General features: G+C 38.6%; 3 protein-coding genes across 7 annotated transcripts in view; 1 reads left to right on the top strand and 2 right to left on the bottom strand.

The window, feature by feature from the left end:
• Positions 1 to 84: 84 nt before the first annotated feature.
• On the bottom strand, positions 85 to 3,726 carry LOC109861873 (inositol 2-dehydrogenase-like). The gene is made up of 4 exons (XM_020441712.1): positions 3,566 to 3,726; positions 3,035 to 3,280; positions 2,481 to 2,862; positions 85 to 1,336 (listed from the first exon to the last, which is right to left on the bottom strand). The coding sequence occupies exons 1-4, from the start codon at positions 3,646 to 3,648 to the stop codon at positions 875 to 877; spliced, it is 1,173 nt and encodes a 390-aa protein (XP_020297301.1). The 5' UTR covers positions 3,649 to 3,726; the 3' UTR covers positions 85 to 874.
• A 2,920-nt stretch (positions 3,727 to 6,646) lies between these two features.
• On the top strand, positions 6,647 to 10,725 carry LOC109861597 (probable enoyl-CoA hydratase, mitochondrial). Of its 2 annotated transcripts, XM_020441318.1 has the most exons (8): positions 6,647 to 6,866; positions 7,711 to 7,923; positions 8,085 to 8,209; positions 8,297 to 8,501; positions 8,608 to 8,727; positions 8,806 to 8,873; positions 8,961 to 9,067; positions 10,512 to 10,725. In XM_020441318.1, the coding sequence occupies exons 1-7, from the start codon at positions 6,773 to 6,775 to the stop codon at positions 9,024 to 9,026; spliced, it is 891 nt and encodes a 296-aa protein (XP_020296907.1). In that variant the 5' UTR covers positions 6,647 to 6,772; the 3' UTR covers positions 9,027 to 9,067; positions 10,512 to 10,725. The 2 variants fall into 2 exon arrangements, with proteins under 2 accessions (XP_020296907.1, XP_020296902.1); XM_020441313.1 differs by having other exon boundaries at positions 6,648 to 6,866; positions 8,961 to 10,725.
• A 1,067-nt stretch (positions 10,726 to 11,792) lies between these two features.
• LOC109861572 (putative leucine-rich repeat-containing protein DDB_G0290503) overlaps positions 11,793 to 21,941 on the bottom strand; it is a 15,450-nt gene continuing 5,301 nt past the window's right edge. For 2 of the 4 annotated variants that reach the window (XM_020441293.1, XM_020441276.1), the window contains exon 6: positions 11,828 to 11,910. Coding sequence is in view for 1 of the 4 variants with exons in the window: in XM_020441289.1 (XP_020296878.1) it covers positions 11,887 to 11,910 (24 nt within the window). In the remaining 3 variants the exon portion in view is untranslated. Of the gene's footprint in view, positions 11,911 to 21,941 lie in introns of all 4 variants that reach the window. The other 2 variants (XM_020441289.1, XM_020441299.1) reach the window with 2 other exon arrangements.

Genomic DNA, 21,941 nt, shown 5'->3' with positions numbered 1-21,941 from the left:
ATATACATATATATATATTATATTATATATAGACACTAAATGAGTTGAAAAATGGGATAGGTGGAAGTCTTATGCAAAAAAACATCAATTTTTATGATTTTATAACTTTTCGAAGATCTGACTCTGACACTTTCAAATTCGACGTAAAAATACAGGTTTAGTTCCTCGTTTTTTATCAGAGACACTAACCTTTGTACATAAAAAACGATATTGAAACAGTCGAAGACAAAAAAAAGTTTCCATATATTTTACAGTGCATTTGTTATGGCGGAGACGTTGGAGAAGTAAAAACAAAAACGTCAATATACAAAATGAATTCTATTCAAATGTATATGAATTATATGAGTGAATATCGATTTTGTACTTTCGTGCTATTTTTTTTATAAGGTATTTGGTACATCATTGTATACGTTTTGTCATTTATAAAAACGTCATGAACTACACACGAGTTTTGATTTCTTATTTAATCAGCTAAATACTCATTAGTTTAGTGTGAGCCTTATCAGATGACAATATTCTGACACTGATGATAATATTACTCGAGATATATATTGAGAAAGAGAGAATTTTCTCTTCTTTTCTACCAAAAAACGCACAATTGTGTTGGTATTAAAGTATTTTATATTAACGAAAAAACTCTTTCAACTCAGAGAGAAATAAAGCTTTATCATCATCATTCGCGCGAACAGTATTCAGTAACGTTTATTATAAATTTTATAGTTTTATTTTTACATATATCTTCTTTTGTTATTTAGTGTCTAAAATTTTACTACTTTTCTTCATGCCTATTCACATATGTAAAATTTTATTTGGAATATATAGAATATTATATTACAAATTAAGCTCTTCTTGTGAGTATCTCCGCTGTTCTTTCTTACTGATTAGCAGGTAATAACTCGTTGGCCGTCCAGGTCAAATTCACGACTTTTCCTTTACGGACGGACTCCTCGCAGGCCGTGGCAATTTTGGACACCGCCAGGATCTCCTGCGACTTGACCTGCGACTCGACTTTGCCGTGCACTACGTCGATGAAATGATCGAATTCTCTTCGGTAGCCGTTCATGAAACGGCTGGCGAACGAGTACCAGATCGGTGGTGCGGTGATTCCGTGTAGACCGTACTGCGAACTCACCGAGTGTATCGGTTGCTCGTTGTCGGCCCGCACCATGCCTTTCGGACCAAACACCTCGAGACGTTGGTCGTATCCGTAGTTGCTGTTTCGAGACAGATCGATCATGCCGAGAGTGCCCGACGGGAAGTGCATGTTCACCGCAACCGTGTCGAAATCATCGATCTCCTTGATCTCCGGAATGTTCGAGTCAGCAAGAACTGAGACCTGCAATCGCGTTTATTATGCCACCTTATCTCGCGGGACGATTACCGCGTATCTCAATGTAATTATTAATACATTTATTAGTGCAACTTCTCTCTCCTCAGTCATATTTTTTGATAGATATATCGATGTTTTATAAAATCAAATCAAAAGAAAATGTTACGAAAATCTTTATATTACAAAAATAAATTTTAAAATCAATCTATAAAAATAGAAATTCAAATTTTCCTTCGCGAAAACTGCCGAGAAGCAAAGAATTGTTCTTTGAGAAACATACGATTTACGAAAGCCTAGGGAAAACTAAAAGGTGTGTTTACTTATTGCTCTAGCATAAACACATTGTATGTGGCAAAGCGTCGAATTCTTATCTTACTTCGTTCTTGCATAAACACAGTTCAAATATCGGCAACAAAGCGCGGGCGTTGAAGTCGTACCTTATCGCTCTAACATATACACGGTTTCAACATCGATATCATCACAAAATAAATCAAGAAAATTATAAATTATTTAGATTAGAGGCTTCCTCACCGATTTTGATGTGCTTGAAATAGGCTTGTTAAGGACGTTATTCTGAACAACTTTTCCCTATACATGTTACTGCCGCTTGGCTCTAGTTTTCGAGTTTTTTCCAAAAGAAGTTTTGCAAATGAATTCTGTTTTCCAAAAGGGAGAGCAAAGCCTCCCCTCTGTCTACACGTGTCATACAAACAACATAGTTACTTCAGAAATCGACACGGAAAACAAAAAATTCATTTGCGAAACTTCTTTTGCAAATATCTCGGAAACTAAGACCGAGCGGCGGTAACATGTATAGGGAAAAGTTGTTCAGAATAACATCCTTAACAACATATTTCAAGCTCATCAAAATTGGTGAGGAAGCTCCTAATCTAAATAATTACAAAATGTATTTAATTATTCCAACTCGTGAAACATTAGGTATGTTACATCTCTAAAGAGAAATTAAACCATTTATCTATATGTTTCTGTCCGTGAAACGCATATATATGTTTCCCGATGCGTGGTACAGATTTTGTAAAACGCATATATGCGTTCCTTTGCGCGAAAGTGTTAAATTAAATTACATTAAAAAACCTATGTTAAGTGTGTCAACTGATTAAAAACAATTAAAAAGAATCCAAAATTGTACCTTATCCGGATACTCTCCGAGAACCCAGGTGATCATATCGATATCGTGGACCAGGCAGTCGTGGAAGATACCCCCGGACATCTTCAAATACTCTATAGTAGGCAGGGGAGAGTCACGCGAGACCGTCTTGATCGTGTGAACGTGACCGACCTCGCCTTTGCGAACTCGGTTCCGTACTTCCGAATAGCTCGGATCAAATCGCCGATTGAACGCGCAGAACAACGGTTTGCTCACTTTTTTCGCTATTTCGTAGCACTTGATTGTGTCCGCGCTATTTTCCGCTATGGGCTTCTCGCAGAAAACCGCTTTTTTCGCTTCGAGAGCCTTGACAACGATGTTCTCGTGAGTATAAGTTGGCGACGCCACAACCACCGCGTCGACACTACATGCGAATCACACAAAACAAGAATTATATGTTTGATTGCAAAACACTTAGATCAGTAAACATTTATGCAAATTGCAAATTGCAAATTTATTTTTCTATTCATTTCTATTCGGTAAGCGTTTAATAAAACTATACAATATGCTCTTATACTTAAAACAGAGTTACGTACTTGGAATCTTTGAATACTTTGTCAGACTGCTTGCTATTTAGAAACGTAACGTCGTTTAGATGCCAGCGTTTTTTTATATTATACCAGTTGGCTTCAATGTCGTCGACGATGTACAGAAGTTTCACGCGTGCATTAGATACAATTGTCGTTAAATGTATCGTTCCGGCGCGACCAACACCAAACAAAGCCACATTGAGTATCGGATCGTCCCGGGAATTGGTCTTCAATGAGAGATCTTCGACGTATCTACGAAACAAATAAATTTTGTTTTATCGGAGTAAGAAAATATTTGAAACAAGGATAGGAATTTGAAATAAACATTGTTTACGACGAGTCCGAAGTTATCTCGAGTTCGTATTAATTTGACAAATAGAATGTGTTTCACAAATATTTCTAATAAATATATTAACGAAATTGTAAGCTAAGAAAGAGAATATGTTTACGTCAATTTAGTTAATTTTTTTTAAACAAAAATTTTAGCAACAAAATGGGAAAAGGATGAGAAAGAATTGCATCGAATTAATTGCTCACTTGTTATAGAGATAATCTTCCACGGGTGGTGAAGGTTTCAGTACATAAGGAGAGGTATTTTCTTTGAATTTTATCGTCGCCATTGCTGGTTTCGCGAATTTTGAAGTACACCGGACAATTACTCTTCTCAAAATATCTCGCGACTGAGAGATACCGGTCTCGTTAATAGCTTGTTATATACGAGGAAACGAATAATGGAGGGGGGCTCTGACCACTGTAACGCATGTTGTTTGGAAATTTATTACTATCGCGTCCGCGTTGTGATAAACGTCAGATAAATTTTCTACTTTAAAATGTGATATGACATTTAAACATAAAAATCCTAAAACTTACTATTATGCAGAATCATGCTGAATCGCGTTTAATAAAGTTCAATTCTTGTCATTTTCACAAATAAACAGCTTCAATTTGTTTATTTCAATATTTTCAGGATACGATTTTTTTTTATGGAAAAATAAAAAAGAATATTTAAGTGAACTTCTTGCATTTGAAGTAGCGAACGAATCATAAACATCTGTTGCTGACTTTTGCCGTAAAATCGAGATATTTTAGAATAAAAAAAAAGAGACAAGCTTTCTGTAGAGTGTTTCAAAATACTTGGTGATATTCTTTTACAAATTGTCAATTTTTTATGGATTATTTTTAAGGTTTGTTAGACCGTACTTTGCTACGAGAGGTTTCTAGACGTTTCTCGCGTTTATTAAATTCATCCACGTGGTCTCCAGACTTTTCTGCGTATACGCGATGGAGACGCGAGAGGTTCAGTGATACGTTGCACCCGTCAGAAAAGAGGATTGAAGATACAAGAACAGAAAAAGAAAGGAGATATATATAAAATAGACCTTAAATTGTCTCGCGCCTCGAACATTTATTGTTTATTATTGCAGCTTCACAATCAGTAGTTCACTTACAATATATCATGATTGCGTTCCGATATTCATTGCCAGTATTGGAAATCTATAGCGCACATGTGACGTGAAATGTAGATTTGTAGTACTGAATATCGGCAATAAATATCGGAACGTATCCTATGACTATCATGTAATTATTTTTATTAAACGGTTATAATGTGTAACGCATGTTAATTAAACTGAACAAATGCATAAATTGTGCGATTCTATTGACAATTCTTATTAGATGTTACGGAGATTTGACTTACAATAGCTAAAATTATTGTTAAAATTAATTTAAAACAACTTTATATAGAAATTAATTCAAAATGGCTCTCAAAACAAGTATCCACGTATATATGTGCGTATATTACTTTTATATTGATGTGTTGATACATATATTACATAATAAACGGTGATGTAAATTTCCACATGTTATTGCTGTATCATTGCAAAGGCGACGGGAGTTATCAATGAATGAACCGCGCTACGTATCGCAGTTTTTGGGTATAAATAGATGCAAAATCACACTAGTATGCGTTGTGCACACAAGTTCGTACACGATGGCTGCGTTCGAAGAGCACGCTATCAGCGCTATTGCATCATTCTATCTTTGTTTTACATCTAATGAGCAATAAAGATAGAATGATGCAACAGCGCTGATAGCGCGCTCCCCGAACGCGCACCCGATATGTTATTGTGAAATGACAAATCCGGTAAAACGATTATATAACTTAAACATATGCTTATAACTTATATCTTATTGTACTAAAACATAGAACATATTTACGATATGTATATATTTGTTGACTGAGAGAGAACATTATTAAGAGAAAACTGTATATAATATCTTAATAATAATCGTGCTCAATTAAAGATTGGTACCTATAACTACTTATTGACTCAATCGCCTACTGTCGCCCCTTTATCGCTCGATGCTTCTCTATCGCCCCAACTACGCTATTTCTAATTTCTACTACTTTTCTTGTCCACCAATCATCGCGTCACTAAACAAGGATAGAGACACGAGTGAAAGCATCTATCTTTGTCTGAGGTTGGATCATTTCTTCTCCACAGAGAAGATAGGGAACGCGCAGTCTATTTCTTAAGCCCGTTCTACATTGATCGCAAGCGCAAACGCAAGGTATAGATCTCGTAGAATTGACCAATCACGCTGATCAATTGGCTGATTTGATCAATACAATTAGTCAATTCTACCAGACCTGTTCCTTGCGTTTGCGCTTGCGATCAATGTAGAACAAACTTTATATGTCTATGCTGATCAACACCGGCTGTCTCTCTCAACGTTAAAGACATTTTCTTAACATGGTAAAGGAGCAAGGTAGGGAACGCGAAGTTTATACATTCTACGTCTATGGAGAGATGAACGTCGTATCGCACACTCGCTCGAGCGAGAACGAGACAGAAAGTCATTTCTCTGTCTCTTTCTACTGCCCGACTGCGTCCGAAGCTCGAGCGCACACGTACATGGCATGAAGCTGTGTGCGTATCCCCTCTATCTTATTAAGGGCCTTCTACAATAAGATATTAGTAATAAATCAAAAGTCAGAAGCAAGAAATTGACTAATCACAATCGATTATTCTTCTGTGATTTGACTGTGATTGGTCAATTTCTTGCTTCTGACTTTTGATTTATTACTAATATCAGAGAGAAACCTGAGAGCGGCCATCCAAATGTAATTTTTTACGACGGTTTCAGCCGCTGGTTTTAGCCGTATTTCCACAAAAGTGGAACTCAAAGGCCGTTCTACATTAAACGCAAGTCACAGATCTCGTGGAATTGACCAATTGCAGAGTCAAATCAGCCAATCGACCAACGTGATTGATCAGTTCCACGAGATCTGCNACTTGCGTTTAATGTAGAACGGCCTTTGAGTTCCACTTTTGTGGAAATACGGCTAAAACCAGCGGCTGAAACCGTCGTAAAAAATTACAATAGGATGGCCGCTCTCAGGTTTCTCTCTGCTAATATCTTATTGTAGAAGGCCCTTTAAGGGTGCGTTCACTTTGGACGCTTACGCGCTTTAAACGTCAGTCTGTCTTTATTCTTGTTTAAATATAGAACAAAGATAGACTGACGCTCAAAGCGTGTAAGCGCCCAAAGTGAATGCACCCTAAGCGGCCAGAATCTGGCGTCCTTGATGAAAGATCGAGCACGCAGCAACGAGCGACGGTTCTTGCTTGTGTGCGTGCCCCCACCGCTTAGATACTGTCGTTACTGCGAGCTCGATCTTTTATCACTGCGTGAAGAAACGTCACATGTCGATATTTGTCTACAAGTGTTCGAACGATCAACATGTCTGTCATTCGTGCGTTTCAAATCCTCTTTTCAAGCGCGTCGCACGTCGCCCGAAAGCCGCTGGTTGCATCTGCCATCAGGTATTACTCTTGTAAGTACAACAATGACAAGAGTTTTTTTACCGGTCACAACATTGGATTGTCGCAATGAGAACCGGCAGCGATATTTGACCTATGAAGTGTTCCATACTCATCTGATAAAAACAATTTACGTTTCGATAAGATAAAAATAATTTATTTACATGAGAATTTACATAAAATAAAATGTTAAAATTTTATCGTAATGCTGAAAGTTTTTTTTAACTTTTTGTATCTAACAGTTTTCTAAGTGAAGTTTTTTTTATATAAAAAAAAGTTTGAAATAAAATAAAAATTTTAGATATGTCAAATATAAGGGTACTTTCCAACTACGTACACAGGCGACACTGTGTAACACTATGTCCACTAGTGTGAGTGAGACACATTGTGTACGTAGTTGGAAAGCACCCTAAGTTTTTAAAAGAAAACAAAAAATATAACTTTTACATGAATCTACATACGTAACGTTATCAATTCCAGTAGGCGTCGTCTACAATACAGTCGTAAGCTGTAGAAATTAACCAATCACAATCGATTATTCTTCCGTGATTTGTCTGTGATTGGTTAATTTCTTACGGCTTGGTATGGTAGACGACGCCGTACACGTGCTGTAGCCGTTTAATTGATTAAATTACGCCAATCAGAAGCGAGAAATCACGTACCGAGTTTTGTCGTGTCATTCAAAAATCATAGCACAAAATCTCTATTAATAATCTGTAAATAAGTAATCGTTCACACAAGTTTCTAGGGAAATTGAGCAATCTATGGAACAACAAGAAAAAAACTTCATCTTATCCTTTTTTTTTTTTTTATCTCATTCTTATCACAAAAATAATCTGTTTTAAATCTGTTTCTCAGGCCTTTCCCAAACGAGCAATTTTGAGCATATCAAGGTTGAGACTGCGGGTGAAAAGAAGAATGTGACTCTTATTACGTTGAACAGACCCAAAGCCCTGAATGCATTATGTGATAAATTAATAGTGGAGGTTCACCACGCCTTGCAACACGCGGAAGCAGATCCATCTATCGGTGCCGTGGTTGTTACCGGAAATGAAAAAGCATTCGCTGCTGGTAAGATTATTATAAACTTTGAATTGTGATGTTTTTCATTTTATCTGATATTTAGATAGCACGTATATATTATCTTTATTATATATTGTGTGTGTGTAACTAGTCTTATATAAATCTGCTTACTCTATAAAGTAATTGTATAGAGATCTGTGTCTTTACAGGCGCCGACATCAAGGAAATGATCGACCACACATTTGGTAGTACAATAAAGAGCAACTTCTTAAGTAAATGGGACTGCATCTCCAAGTGTAAAAAACCAGTCATTGCCGCCGTAAATGGCTATGCTGTGAGTGCAAATCTGACTTGAGAAAAGCAGTCATTTAAAACAAATCAAAGATAACGCGAAAAAGGAATGTTTCTTTGTCGATTACAGCTGGGCGGCGGCAACGAGTTCGTAATGATGTGCGACATCGTTTACGCCGGCGAGAAAGCAAAGTTTAGTCAGCCGGAGATCAACATCGGCACGATCCCCGGGGCAGGTGGCACTCAGAGACTCCCCAGAGTCATTGGCAAGAGTAGGGCCATGGAACTTGTGCTCACCGGCGATATGATGAGCGCGGAAGAAGCAGAGAGAAAAGGTGAGTTTGTACACAGAAATCGGACCATTTGTATCTCAATGAATACATATTTTGTGGACATTTGTTTCGATTTATAAATATTTAAAAAAATTTGTGTTCTATTTAGGTTTGGTCAGTAAGGTTTTCCCACCTGATCAAGTCGTCGGAGAGGCGATAAAGTTGGGCGAGAAAATCGCGTCCTTATCAAAACCAGTTGTCGCGATAGCTAAAGAGTGTGTGAATACCGGTAATTAAATGTTAAAAGAATAATTTAACTCGATATAATCCTAATTTGTGCTTATCTAATTATATTATTAATTTGTAGCTTACGAGATGACGTTACAAGAAGGTCTTCGGTTCGAGAAAAAACTCTTCTACAGCACATTTTCTTTGGTAGGAATCTTTAGAATTCTTTAGATTCTTACAAAATAAGCGGTTATTGACGTAGACAATTTAATACGTTAAAATACTGGGTTTTAGGACGACCGAAAGGAGGGAATGAAGGCTTTCGTAGAGAAACGCGCGCCAAAGTTCACGGATCAATAATCGATTTCAAAGATCACTTACGGAGGAGAGAGATAAAAATGGTATATGTATAATACATATTTCTTATATTTTTATACCGATATTTGTAAAATACATAACACTGATGAAAGCACTGTGCGTTTCGGCCGACACTGTGCCTACCTGTTAGATCTCTTGAATGAGAGTATTATTTGTTATATTTGTTACGAAAAAAATATAAAATATTGGCAAATGTAATGTATTAATCTACCCTTTTTTTCGTAAAACAAATGTAAGATTATTGATACACGAACGGACGTCATGAATAATCTTTTATTCGAGTATATTGCTGCTCTTACACACGAGACATAAATCTCGAATACACGATACACTTAACGTAGTTAATATTCATTAAAAGGAATAATAATTGTTATAATCATAATACAAGGATTAGGTATAAACGTGTAAACTATTATTAAAGTCGTATAGATGACAATTTTCGTTTTTTTTTTTAATACTAACGAGATACAGTACTCTTTTTGTATGACTCTCCTTATTATAAGTCTCGACTTCAAGAGACAATCGCGTGGTTTGGCTCGTCGTTCCGTAATAAAAATGATCGTTTAATGAAAGAAAAATCTTGTCTCGCATCACTGCCGGTTATATATATCTGAGGATTGCACTTGGTTTATATTCTTAAAAGTGTCTTCCACACAGAGAGTACAAGGTAATATTATAAGAGTGAAGTACGACAAGAAGGTCAACATCTAGTGCGTTCAGTTGAAATCAAGCAATTTATTCGCCAGTTTATTACTCTGATATCTCTGCCTTCGTTTTTCTTCTCGTTCCTTTTCTTGAAAATTCTAGAGAGTACTGTATCCCGAAAAAAAAAACAGTATATAGGAACAACAAGATCTCGGTAAACATCGATAACTCGTTCTCTGCGTATGTTTGTGTGTGTGTTTTTTTATCAGATTGATCTTAAGATTACAAAAGTTTTCGAGTGAGTTTAAAAAGTAGATACAAAATATTTCGCTTTTAGATATAAAAGATTTCATGTCAAAATTTTGCGACAAAGAAATCAAATATCAAAATATCAAATCCGATTCAATTACAAGAAAATCGACAGGGTGTACGTTTTAACGTGTTGACTAGCTAATATTAATATCGAATACGCACACACGCGCGTATTGTACACCGATCGGCAATGAATCTGTCGTGCGAGAGAAGAAGAGAGTTTTCCTTTTTGTATGTCGTTTTACACATCATTCGTGAGCGGTCGATCGACAGCGGTTGAAAAAGAAAATGGCGCACAGAAAGAGAAGAACCTTCTCTTCCCCTCTCGCAGAATCGATTCATTTACCGGTCAGTTGTTTCACACTCAGTTCAACTCACCCATAATATATCCTTACATATTAAAAGACATTAAATTACTTACACTTAAGTACTACGCGTGTGTAATTGCCTTCGTTTTCACTCTCGTATTTTCTTCAAGCACGTATTAAGTTGAACGTTTACGTTATTCAGGGACACACAGATCGTTACACGTCGGGACGGAGGATTTCAAGAAGTTCTCTCGATGCCTCGAAGAAGGATATGTACAGGAATGATTTGGGCGATCCCTATAAGTAGATCTAGTCCTATTTCTGAAATTTGTTTGTTTCTTTGTAATTTTTTGGTCCGAAATACGTATGTACACTCTTGCTACACGATTGCGTCATATAAAAGTTTTCGTCAGTTACGCGATTTGTACGTTTGTGATCTCTTTTGGTCCTCGATTTTTTGTTGCGCGATTGAATTTCGAGAACTTCTTGAAATTCGACGAAAAATATTGTTTGGCGAAAGAACGGGAAAAGAGGGAGAAGAAGGAGGGGAAAAAAAGAAGAAAGAAGGAAATGAGGGGTTTTTTTTATGTATATCACAGTTGCAAGCTCTGCTTCGCATTAACTCTAATACGCCGGTAAAAATTATCAAGATGATGAAGAATATAAAGTGTTCGATACCGCGCTGTCTTATTCTCGTCACGCTCCGCGCTTACTCTTCCGTGGATTTACCGCTTGTTGCGATTCTTCATAGTGAAGCGTCTCCAAAAGTTGCCGCTCTTCTTCGTGGGCGTCGCGGTTGGCGCCTCATACGCGTAGCTAGACTCGTCATCCGTGTCCTGGGCGCTGGGCGTTTCTCTGGTCGGTGATCCACCGTGTCCCGAGTCCCTGTCACCGTCCGTGCCGTTCTTCTCCAGCCCTGAAAAATTTGAAATCCCGAATTTTTCAATTAAATATTGCAACACGTTATAACAAAATTTTTATAGAAAAATTACGTAAAACTTTTCTTTATACTTGCATTAGCGGTTTTTGTTTAAAAAATTAAAAACTAGTATATTTCTTACCGCCACGGCGCAACATGTCGAGAAACGTGCTCTCGGCGTTGCCGCGCATACGTCCCTGCTTCTGGGATGGCGTGCCGAAACTCAAGCTCTGGATATTGATCTCGGCTTTAAGCTGCTCCGGCGGTATATCGTCTACCCGAAACTCATTCGGATCCTCAACGAATGCCTGTTGCAGATCGCGCATTATCTTTTTACGTATAGTTTTCTTCATCGACAGGTGTCGTTCCAGATGTTTCACATCGTTCTCGGTCAGCGTTTTGCTGTTGTCGCGGCGGCGCGACTTCTTCTTCTTGCTGTTTTTCGGACTCTCTTCCTCGCCCGACGTGGAGCCCACCGAGACCGCGCTGTCATGGCCCGGAGCTTTTTCCTCGGCCTGACCGCTGCGTGTCTCCCATTTGCTGCCAAATCCAAAGATGTCTCGCAGATGAGGGATGTTTCGGTCTACTGTCTGTTGCCTCGCCATAGCTCGATCTCTCGGACAGACGAGCAGCGTCGTGAAATGATAAAACTCGCTCTTCAAGTTTTTTCTCTGGATTTGAGCTGAAAGTAATCAAAAGAACTTCCTTAAAAAAATTCGTCGGATAACGAGGACTTTTTCAGAGACTAACTACTTTTTTTTTTTTTTTAACGTTGTGCACCTTAATGCATACTTGAAATATAATTTCGCAATACAGCTGCGCATATATAAGAGAAATGGTGATTTATCTTTGATATATAAACTAATCGGTCGGCCGTTCTCCGGTTTTCCCTTGTCGCGCAATTGCAACGACCGTTGGCACGTTGGCGCGTGTGCCTGGTTTTTCATCAGTTCGACGGAGAACTTGTTTATAGAAGGGAAAAATGCCACCGTCCGGATCTACGTATACACTGCGACCGGGACCGTGCATTGTGAATCAGTCATCCGCGACCTGCGACCCGTGGGCCGTAAAGAGGACTCCCTCTCTTCTCACCGTTTGCGAATAATCGACTCTCGAGTCTGCGAGACGCCCGTAATGAAAGTTTTTAAACAAAGAGACAGTGATATTCCATTTTATGCGAATATATACTGTACACGTTTTGAAAATTATTAAAATAGTCCGTCATTTTTTATAAATAATGTACTCTTTTCTGACCCGCTGACCGAACGTTAGCTGTTCATACATATTGGTATAGATAACAGAGAGTCCGACGCGAAGGGAACGTGAAAGGTCTCTGGTTCACGGCGTGGCGACCGGTATCTCGCGCCGTTTCATGGCGGCGAGTCGGTTCTGGTCGCCAAGCAAGCGAGCGGCTGCTACCAAGGTGGAAAAAGAGAGCGTTCCTCGTTTCCTCGTTGCTCAACCACCTCGATTGTAATCGCGCACCGACGATTACAACGGCAAAGAATACGTGTTACGGATTACACGCGCTCGCGACGCCTCTTCTCCCCCCGTGTGACGCACATTCACACTCGCTCGTCTCTTATTTTATTCACGTTCTCCGAAATCGTAGCAGAATTCGAGTTGATTATAACAGAATTTTGTTTTAATCACAAGTTTATATTTCAAAGTCTCTGTTTTCATATCTTAAAAGTGAATTATAAACATGTGAATTATGTTATAATCACATCTTTACGTTTCAATCATCGGATTTCAAGCATCGGAAATAATTGATACGAGTCTCTACAATTTTCTGAATTCAACTCGAGTTGGCATTTTAGCTAAAGCTAAAACTGCGGATCGTCGCTCGAGAAAGAGAATAACTCGGAGATTATTCCGAGGGACGTGCGTGCTCGGAAGAGAGATTTCGGACACAGCTTCTCGAAAGGGGAAAGAGATAGAGAAAGAGAGAGGGGGGGAGAAACAGGGAGAGACGCCCACATAGGCGCTACACGGCTATGATGTACCGTAAACCAAGACTGTCGGACGAGAGAGCACATGGTGGATCGAAGCGAACAGGACGTAGAGGAAACGAAGAAGAAACGTGTGCGCGTGCGTATCGATTCGTGTTTCCGAGCAGATCGAAACGCGACGCGACGCGCCGCGCCGTGTGTGCTGTGCGCCAATATATTTCCCGTTTTGCGCATCCTACGAGCGCCGAGCTGGAAAGAGCGTGGCAGAAACGAGCTGTTTTGCGAAATCAAAGGATCTGGCCTCTACAAGCGGCAATTTGCGGACTAGAGCCAAGCAAAATATATCGCGCATGAGAAAGTTTCTTAGACACCTGTAGATAAGAAAATTTATTTTTAATTTCATTTACGTTTTATATTTTACGTAACGTTTTGGTTTTTACGTAGCTAATTTATTGTATAAACTTTTTGATGAAAAAAAAAGATTTTGAGATATTGTGCAAAGAGAGAGAGAGAGAGAGAGAGAGAGAAAGAGAAATATTTCGAAATTTGTTATGGAAATGCAATCGAACCTCGATAACTCGAATCTCAAGGGAAGAGCTAAAATCTTTGAGTTGTAGAGGTTTCGACTTATCGAAGTGATTTTTTTCCTTTCCGCGGAGCGAAAGAAAATGAAAAAAATTTTTGTCTTATAAAGGTTTCCGAATTATAGAGATTTTACTGTAGTACTTTTCTCTCTTTCTGACGTTCGATTTTTACATTTTTCTAATCTCTTTGAATTAATTATTGTTTTTCGACAAGTTTTTCAATTGATCTCGATTTGTACGCGCGATTAGATACACGCGCGATCACACATATATGCGAGCGAGGCCAGGTAATATTTTCGTTATCGCGCGCACGGAGAGCCCGAGGTTAAGCCTTTCACAAGGGAATAATATCTCCAGAGCAGCTTTTATACAATACAAACACATATACAAGAGCTCGGTCCAGCGCATCAAGTTTCAAGACTCTTGATTTATTTTCACACGGCTGTGTGCGCCGCCGTTTGTCCTGGCGCTTGCCGCGTCACACAATATCAACGCTCATCGAATTTGATACTGACACCAACACACCGAATAATTAGTAAATTAATTTAAATTGCGAAATTCTGAATTTGAAAAATTTTCTATGTTAGTTTCTTGTGTTTTTCGTGAAACTCCGCGAAAACTCATCGAGACTTCGCTTTTTAATTTCTAAAGTGTGCAACATTGTTCGACATATAACGCACACGCGCTCGCGCACAGCCGGTTAATTAAATCGCCCGACGATAATGGAGGATGACTACTCCGTCGACGCGCGCGCGCGCGACCGGTTCTATTAATCGATGGTCATTTTTGTATCCTCGGCCATACTAAAATTCTTCGAACGGCGAAGCACCGTTTCAAATTCGCGATAACGAACGACCGTCCCGCGTGAGAAACTAACAATCGTAATAACTGTTTCTCTCGCCGAGCTTTATACACGCTATGTAACTTGCGTCTATATATAATCGCAAGAGGAAAAGAGATTGAGATTTTCCGCCTCACTTAATTTCGACTGATAGAGAGTGTTTTTTAATATATTGCGTAACTTTCCTGGAACTTGTGACAAAGAAACGAGAGATATTATATCTCTTCGACGACGACGGCGGCGGCGCGTCGTCGTCGTGTTGATCCGTGAACTTTCACTTCGGTAATCGACAGGCTCCTTCCCGGACACAGCTCGTTCGTGGTACACTCGCGCTCTTGGATCGAGAGCCTCGACTCCGAGAGAGAACGAGGTGTGCGCGATGCAATATTATTTGCATGTAAAGTTCGCGAATTTCATCCTCCGGTTAAGACTCTCTGTACATATCTCGGCTACATTTCAATGTTAGAATTCGAATTGTATCTCGAGCTCCGTAGCAGTCTCTCGCTTTCTATTCAAGAGATAAGTAAAACGATCTCACACAATCGAAGATATAGTTAATTAGATAACAATTAATAATTTATAAACTGCAATTATTGTTTGATCGGCCGGCGAGATCGCGCGCGGCGCTAATAACGTCCTTTGTTGCGTTCTTTACTCCGGCGGCGTGCTCATTAGGATTCCCATCGCGTCTGTCTCATTGTGTCGCGATTTCATTCTCACCGCGTGTCGGATGTCTATTTCTTTATTGTTAACAAAATAGAGATTTCTCTCTTTTTCTCTCTCTCTCTCTCTCTCTCTCTCCCTCAATCGCCGTATTAATTACGGCGGTGAAAAGTTATTAATGATATATCAAATGCGCTTTTGAGCAAATAAAAAATGAACAAATAAATGAGAAAACCACGTGTCATTTGAAATAATTAAAAGAAAGTGAGCGAATGTTGCAATATGTTGTCGCGCGAGTTGCAAGATATTTACTCATTCCAACGGTGCGCGCGCGGTTAATCGCACTTTAACGTAGATGATGCGTGCTCATCGCGATGCCGTTATTATAGTGTGTATCGGTTACTCCCGTTGCGCACACACATATCGCCAACACGTGAATCTAACTGTAGCGGCGGCGGTCGTACAACATTATATGCCGATGCTGACACAAGCGAATCCATTCCCCGACTTTCCATGGCTGTACAGTTACTCGGAGGTGAAAGGTGACGGGCCCTTTCCGTCTCTCTTTCTCTCTCTCTCTCTCTCTCTCTCTCTCTCTCTCTCTCTCTCTCTCTCTTTTTCTCTCTCTCTCAAGAAGAGGCAAAGGAAGTGAGGGAGGAGAATATCGGATAATACTTTGATTACGCGTTTGAAATCGTTTTTTTCTCATTGACTAAGCCGATAATGGAATTGTATCCAAAATTTTTCCGAAGTCAAAAAAAACAACAATATCTTCAGCCAAGAAAGTTTCCAAATTTTTTTTCGATTTTACGGAGCGGTTCAAAAGAGTGTAAAATTAATGGAAAGTACCATGTGATAGAAAAAGAAATCTGTAAATTGCTTTCAAATTTCGGCGATCTGGTGAGAAAAGATAACAAGTTCACCAAACACGCGCGTGAGAGACAATGCTTCATCCGCATCCGTCGGGTGTTTGCTCCCCGGAGGTGGTCTGCCGTGTGTGCACGCTAGACCAAGCAGAAACTCCGGCTCTATGTTACATAAGAGAAAAATGCAAACTGCTCCGTCGGGTCTCTTTCTCTTGGCGAATCTGAATCACCGTACACGTCCAGCTAGACGGATTTAATTATAGATATGACTATAGATGTTTTGTTTTTCAATAGAATTTGTTCTCTCAATTTATTATGCGAGTTAAATTTCGAAAATATACGAGAGAAAAAGCAAACACCTAGAAAACAAACATAAACATTGAGAAATATTTTATACAAGAGAAAATTCATGCAGTGAGAAATAAAATTATTTCGAAAATTTTTTTGTACACCAGGCAATTTTTTTATACATTGTTTTGTGTTATTAAAAAACTTATTCTTGTGAGCACCGCAAGATTAGGGTTTAAAATGAATCATATTTTGCGCAGTTTCATCATCCGTCGCTCATTATACTCTCTGTCTGTAAGAAGTTTACGACAATTTCTCGGTAGACCTGATGTCCGCGCGCACAAATTTTGTCCTTTCTAATTGAATAACATGTCGTAAACTTCGTAAGGATACAATTTTCCTCAGGTGGTTTTGTAATCCGGTAATCGTACGTGTCGCGCCAATTATCAGGATTTCGCGGAAACGCAGATCGTTAAATCATCGACTTGATCGATCCAAGGACAAAAAGCAACGAGGCATCATCGAGGTCATGAGTCATCCTTTGCTCGATCCTTGATTCGCTGCGTTGTTGTTTTTTTAGTTTTTTATTTTTCTACAAATGAGCTTGAAATCCTTGTACTTATCTTTTAACTAGTTTTTAGAGTAAATGCTTTAGATAAAGTAAGTTTGAAAAACCAGAGTTTCTCATGAATTAAATGTACGCACCTTCAGTCTCAATAGAGATTTACGCGAGAATAATGATAATAAATCATACTTAAAACGACTCCCATTTCACAGGGCTGTCGTTAATTTTGTAGGATATATAAAAGCCACCGACCGAGAGCAAAGGCTTCTTCACTGTGGTTCAACGTACCTAAATGTGAGATTAATTGAAAGTAGAAACAGACATTAGAGTCGAGAGTTTCTTCGCGGCAATGTCCCTGATGCGTGAGGAAGGCCGTAGGAAACAACAGACAGAAAAAACGACGCGACTTCACTTCCGCCAAAGCAAATCATTCGCGGTCAAATCGAGTCGAACCTTGAAGAAAGACGCTATAGCGCGCGTAAGAAAGGTTTAAAGAAGATTCGAAAGGTTTACATACATGTTGTTTGTCGAAGAACAGGACTGTGAGGAAAAAAAGATGAAAAATGTCGTCGCACCGCGGTACCGTTCGAACTAAACGAGTCACGAATTACCCAACTATCGTCCCGTTGTTATTAGAATTTATTCTAATAATTTTCAGCTTCTGTACTTTCGTTATTTCGATCGTTTGCGACATTTCAATCTTTTCTGAAAAAAAATAAATAAAATAAAAAAAAACGCTTTCTTCATCTCTTTTGTGAATAGCAAAACTGCTGACGAGACGAGATGTGGTAATATAAGAGTTAGCAAAAATTACGTATTGAAATTTAATTCTGTAAATATACTGGTGAGTTTAAATAATAATAAGAAAAAATAGTGTGTTTTTTGATTATATAAGAGAGTTAATGTTAACGGAGAGATTTGACGATCGAGAAATAGTTTTTTTTTGTTACGTACTTATTTTACAATAGAATTTCTTTCCAAAGAAGAAATCCTTTTCTTCCTCAGAAGACTGGCGCTCGGTCACGCTACAAAGCGCAGTTTCCCACGTTAACAAACTGTCGCGAGCTTCTAGTCGGCTGGGTCGGTGAATTATAATGAATTTATCGGGGCTCCTTCACGCTATGCAATTTTGCCTGGACTTGAGTAAACGATGTATTAGTGAGAGCTATGATAACACGATCTTGTAACAATGTAAAGGAAAACTGTGAAAAAACTGTAATTCACGAGGAAATCAATTACTTGAATAAACATTTCCTTGTAATATTTTTTATATGCGTAAACGCCACGTTTTTGATTTTTTCACAATCTTAAAACTTTTTTTTTTCAAATAAATAAAGTTTTTTATAGGTTTATTCTGATAAAAGTGACTTTCAAAATTTTTTTTATCGCTATGTGTGGTACACCGAGTAAAAGCAATTTATGTGTATCGTCGAGATTAATAAACAGCTTGGTCTCTTCAGTTGTACGGAACAATGACGATACTTTGTGCCGTGGCCTCTGTTAAATTAATGCGCGCGTGAGCACGATTTTGAGCTCATCAAGGTAAGCGAGTCCGCTATGTAACGAGCTGTTTATAGCGCGACGTTACAGCTCGAGCTATATAGAGCCCAATGATCTTACAGACTCGGCGATAGGATGCAAAACAACGAATTCATCGACCGTTCTGCGTCCCATTAGCGGATTGACAGTCCGTAGGGAAACAGGACACTATATATTGCGTGTCCCGCTTCGTTTATACGTCCCTTTTCCTCCTCCCGCGGGGCGTCGGATGCTGCTGCTGCATACTGGATGCTGCACCGTTATGCAACCTGCAACCAGCGTTCAAGCGACCAGTCGGTCTTTGCTCGTGCCGAGAGGATTCTCAGCCCTGTCTCCCGTGTATTATCTATCCTTCCTCTCTCGCGAGAACACCTCGAACAGCGATCACGACGGCGGCAAAGCCGTAAAGTCTGGTTGTTCGCAACCACCGATATATTAAATCGCAGACGTATTAAATTTTCCGAGAACAATGTTCGAAACTGAACATGTCGCGAAGGCAAAGCGGAAACAGCGCGAATCAGGAAGTAAACTTTAGAACGATAAATGTCCTAACATAAATATTTTCAAAATGATTAATAGTTAAAAAAAAAAAAAAAAATAGCGTACGAGGCAAAAAAGAGAGGTTTCAGACACAGAAGAGGAAGAGCATAGGGTTCAAGAAGAAATAATTTTCTTAAGAAACGAATATTTTTTATGTTTCACAAAAAGTAAAAAAAAAACAAAAACAACAAAACGACGTTTTATAATTGCGAACTTGTAACTAAATCGAGAAAACTACTTTGCGTGTAGAGAGAGAGAGAGAGAGATACGCATATTATATCTCTTGCCTAATATGTACGCCTGTACACCGATTTGACTGTATTTCGACGAATGCGCGCGCGAGTATATTACGACATAACGCCGGGTTATCCAAGATGCGCGACGTGTCCGGTAGTTTCTCCCTGTTCCACTGGCTGAACAACCGTAAGAGAGGATCCGTGCATTCCCACAGACACACAGATATATACCGCCCATTTCGATGACCGGCCCGTCCGTCCGTCCGTCCGTCACGCACCCGCACTCAGAGATCTTTCAACAAAATGGCGTTACGAGCGAAAACAATTTTACAATAAAAATAAAAAATAGGTTGCACAAAAATATTGTAAAAACAAACCTCTTAATAGAAAAAGAAAAAACAATCAACAATTTAATGTACCTAAAAGTGCACACCAAATTGCAAAGAATAAAACAGCGAGAATTACAAGGGAAACGAAGAAGGGAGATTTCGTTCTTGACGAGTAACGTCGTATTTTTAGACGAGCTCTCTCGGTTTAAGTAGAAGCTTTAGCAAACGAGAACGAAAAAAAGAAAAACAATTTCCGCCGTCGGCTTCCAGTGGTTGTTCCAGCCGTCTCGTGTTTGCGCTCGCGTTTCAATAGGTTGAGACTGTATCAGAAACGAGTTGCATTAATCTGAACAATTTCTACAAGGTTTTTGACGAAATTAATGCGAAATTTGAAATGTTACTAAAACATAAAACTGACTCTTGACTCGAAATGAGTCAAGTATTGATCACGTTTCGAGTAAGGGGAAGATCGTTTAACTCCGCACAATAGGGTGGGGGAGTATTTCCCAATCTCTGAGTGGGTCAGTCCTGTCGACTGCACCCTCATGAACGAGAATCCCTATATAAGATACAAGGGTGAGTCACTCTCGCGGTCAATTTCCGGTTTGGTTTCGTTTACCAAAAGAAAAACCACGTTGTATTGGCGAAACTATGAACTGACATAGGCGGCGACATAAAAAGCCTCTGTAAACAAAGAAGGTACCAACGAGATACGTGGGCGCGTGTGGATGGTCTTCTTGATCGGCTCGATTTCATTGAGAGAACGGCGTTTATAAATATTGTCGCATGGATCGAATGTCGAACGAGGGGGTCGAGGATGCGACGCGGCAAATATTGTCGCTTTTATGCGATAATTCAAGAACAAAAGCATCAGAGAGAATCTCGAGTTTATTAAAGGTCAAGAACTATCGATTGTTATATTTCGCGCGTAAAGGATGACAAGAATCTCAATAACGAACGCGAGAAAAAAACGCAAATAGATAATGCGCGAGTGAATTTTTTTTTTTTTTATCTCTGACCCGACCGTGCGACATTTCGCGAAAAGGTTGCTCATTATCGAAGGGTCAACGAATTCGCGACTGACTGCAAATAAAAACGACAAATCGATATACTGCGTACAGCGCTTCGCGATGATGATATAACACGATGACATAATTTTATCGTTGTTTGTGAAAAAACATTTCCGCGCAAATCGAAAACGATCGGTATTGTCGAGATACGCAGATGGTTTTTTTTTACGTCTCATGTTGTATTCATTCTGCGCCACCGCCCATCTTTGGCAACTTTCGTCAATTACGAGTTTTCTTTCCGATCGCAATTATATTTCCCTTAATAGACTTTTACAAACAAGCCAGAAGATATTAAAATTTTTATGGATCGATAAGTGCGTCACAAATAATCCGATTGGAGATCTCTATTTAACATTGAGGCGGTCGCACGGATTTCCACGAGATTTCCAGCAATTTTCATTTCATTATACTACAATGCAATCGCAGTAAAAGTCTTGCGAGTTTATGCATAAGAAAGCGAGAAGATTGGATCGAGACTCTCGCACGATTATTTAATATACTTAAGAATACACACTTTACAACAGATGAATGAGGTTAGCGAGCGCGAACCGAATTCTAAATGAAACACTCTCTTCTTTTCAAGTATTTTAATTTCGATTCAATTATTAATTCCTCCGCTCTTAATTACTTTTACTTCCAATTACAATACGTGTAGCGCTCACGGGCGGTAATAAGCATATTTACGATGTGTAAATAAGCACGTGGCGACTTTTTTCTCAAAAAGTGTGTTAATTTTAATCTAAGTTTAACAATTTTGTTTTTTTTAAATAAAAGAGAACTTCTATCGAGAATGCACGGATAGTCTCTGAATCGAAATGGCGATATATAGCGATTGATTAAATATGTTTTTTGTATTTTTTTCTGTCACTTTTGGATATTTGAACTTTATAAACAGAACCTTTAACAAATTGCACATGTAATTTTATCATAAAGTAAAAATTTACTATATTTTTCAGTTACTTTTGAGTAGAAAAAGATCTTAATCGTGATTATACTTCTACATGTAGAAATTAAAAAAATTGATATGTATTTTTATATGTAATTATATATATATTTCTACAATGTAAAAATAAAAAAAAAAAAAAAAAAAAAAAAAAAGATATACCTTCGAGTTGGCATGAAAGCATCTCCACTGCTGTTACGACTAGGGGAGAAAGATAAATTTTATTTATGTGATGCAAACGTAGATTTTCAAATTGAATTCAATTCAAAAATTATTATGTGTATTAATTTACGTTTA

This window comes from Pseudomyrmex gracilis, unplaced genomic scaffold, assembly GCF_002006095.1.
Source record: "Pseudomyrmex gracilis isolate BER0280 unplaced genomic scaffold, ASM200609v1 scaffold_9, whole genome shotgun sequence".
In the NCBI taxonomy this organism is placed as follows: domain Eukaryota; kingdom Metazoa; phylum Arthropoda; class Insecta; order Hymenoptera; family Formicidae; genus Pseudomyrmex; species Pseudomyrmex gracilis.
The sequence above is the reverse complement of the archived record's forward strand: the minus strand, read 5'-3'. Positions and strand labels throughout refer to the sequence as shown.

Coding starts and splice junctions, on each gene's coding strand:
- LOC109861873 (XM_020441712.1), bottom strand. CDS start 3,648: ATGGCGACGATAAAATTCAAAGAAAATACCTCTCCTTATGTACTGAAA. Junction 2,863..3,034: donor AAAGTATTCAAAGATTCCAA/GTACGTAACTCT, acceptor ATTCGCATGTAG/TGTCGACGCGGTGGTTGTGG. Junction 1,337..2,480: donor TCGGAGAGTATCCGGATAAG/GTACAATTTTGG, acceptor ACGCGATTGCAG/GTCTCAGTTCTTGCTGACTC.
- LOC109861597 (XM_020441318.1), top strand. CDS start 6,773: ATGTCTGTCATTCGTGCGTTTCAAATCCTCTTTTCAAGCGCGTCGCAC. Junction 7,924..8,084: donor TGAAAAAGCATTCGCTGCTG/GTAAGATTATTA, acceptor GTGTCTTTACAG/GCGCCGACATCAAGGAAATG. Junction 8,210..8,296: donor CCGCCGTAAATGGCTATGCT/GTGAGTGCAAAT, acceptor TGTCGATTACAG/CTGGGCGGCGGCAACGAGTT.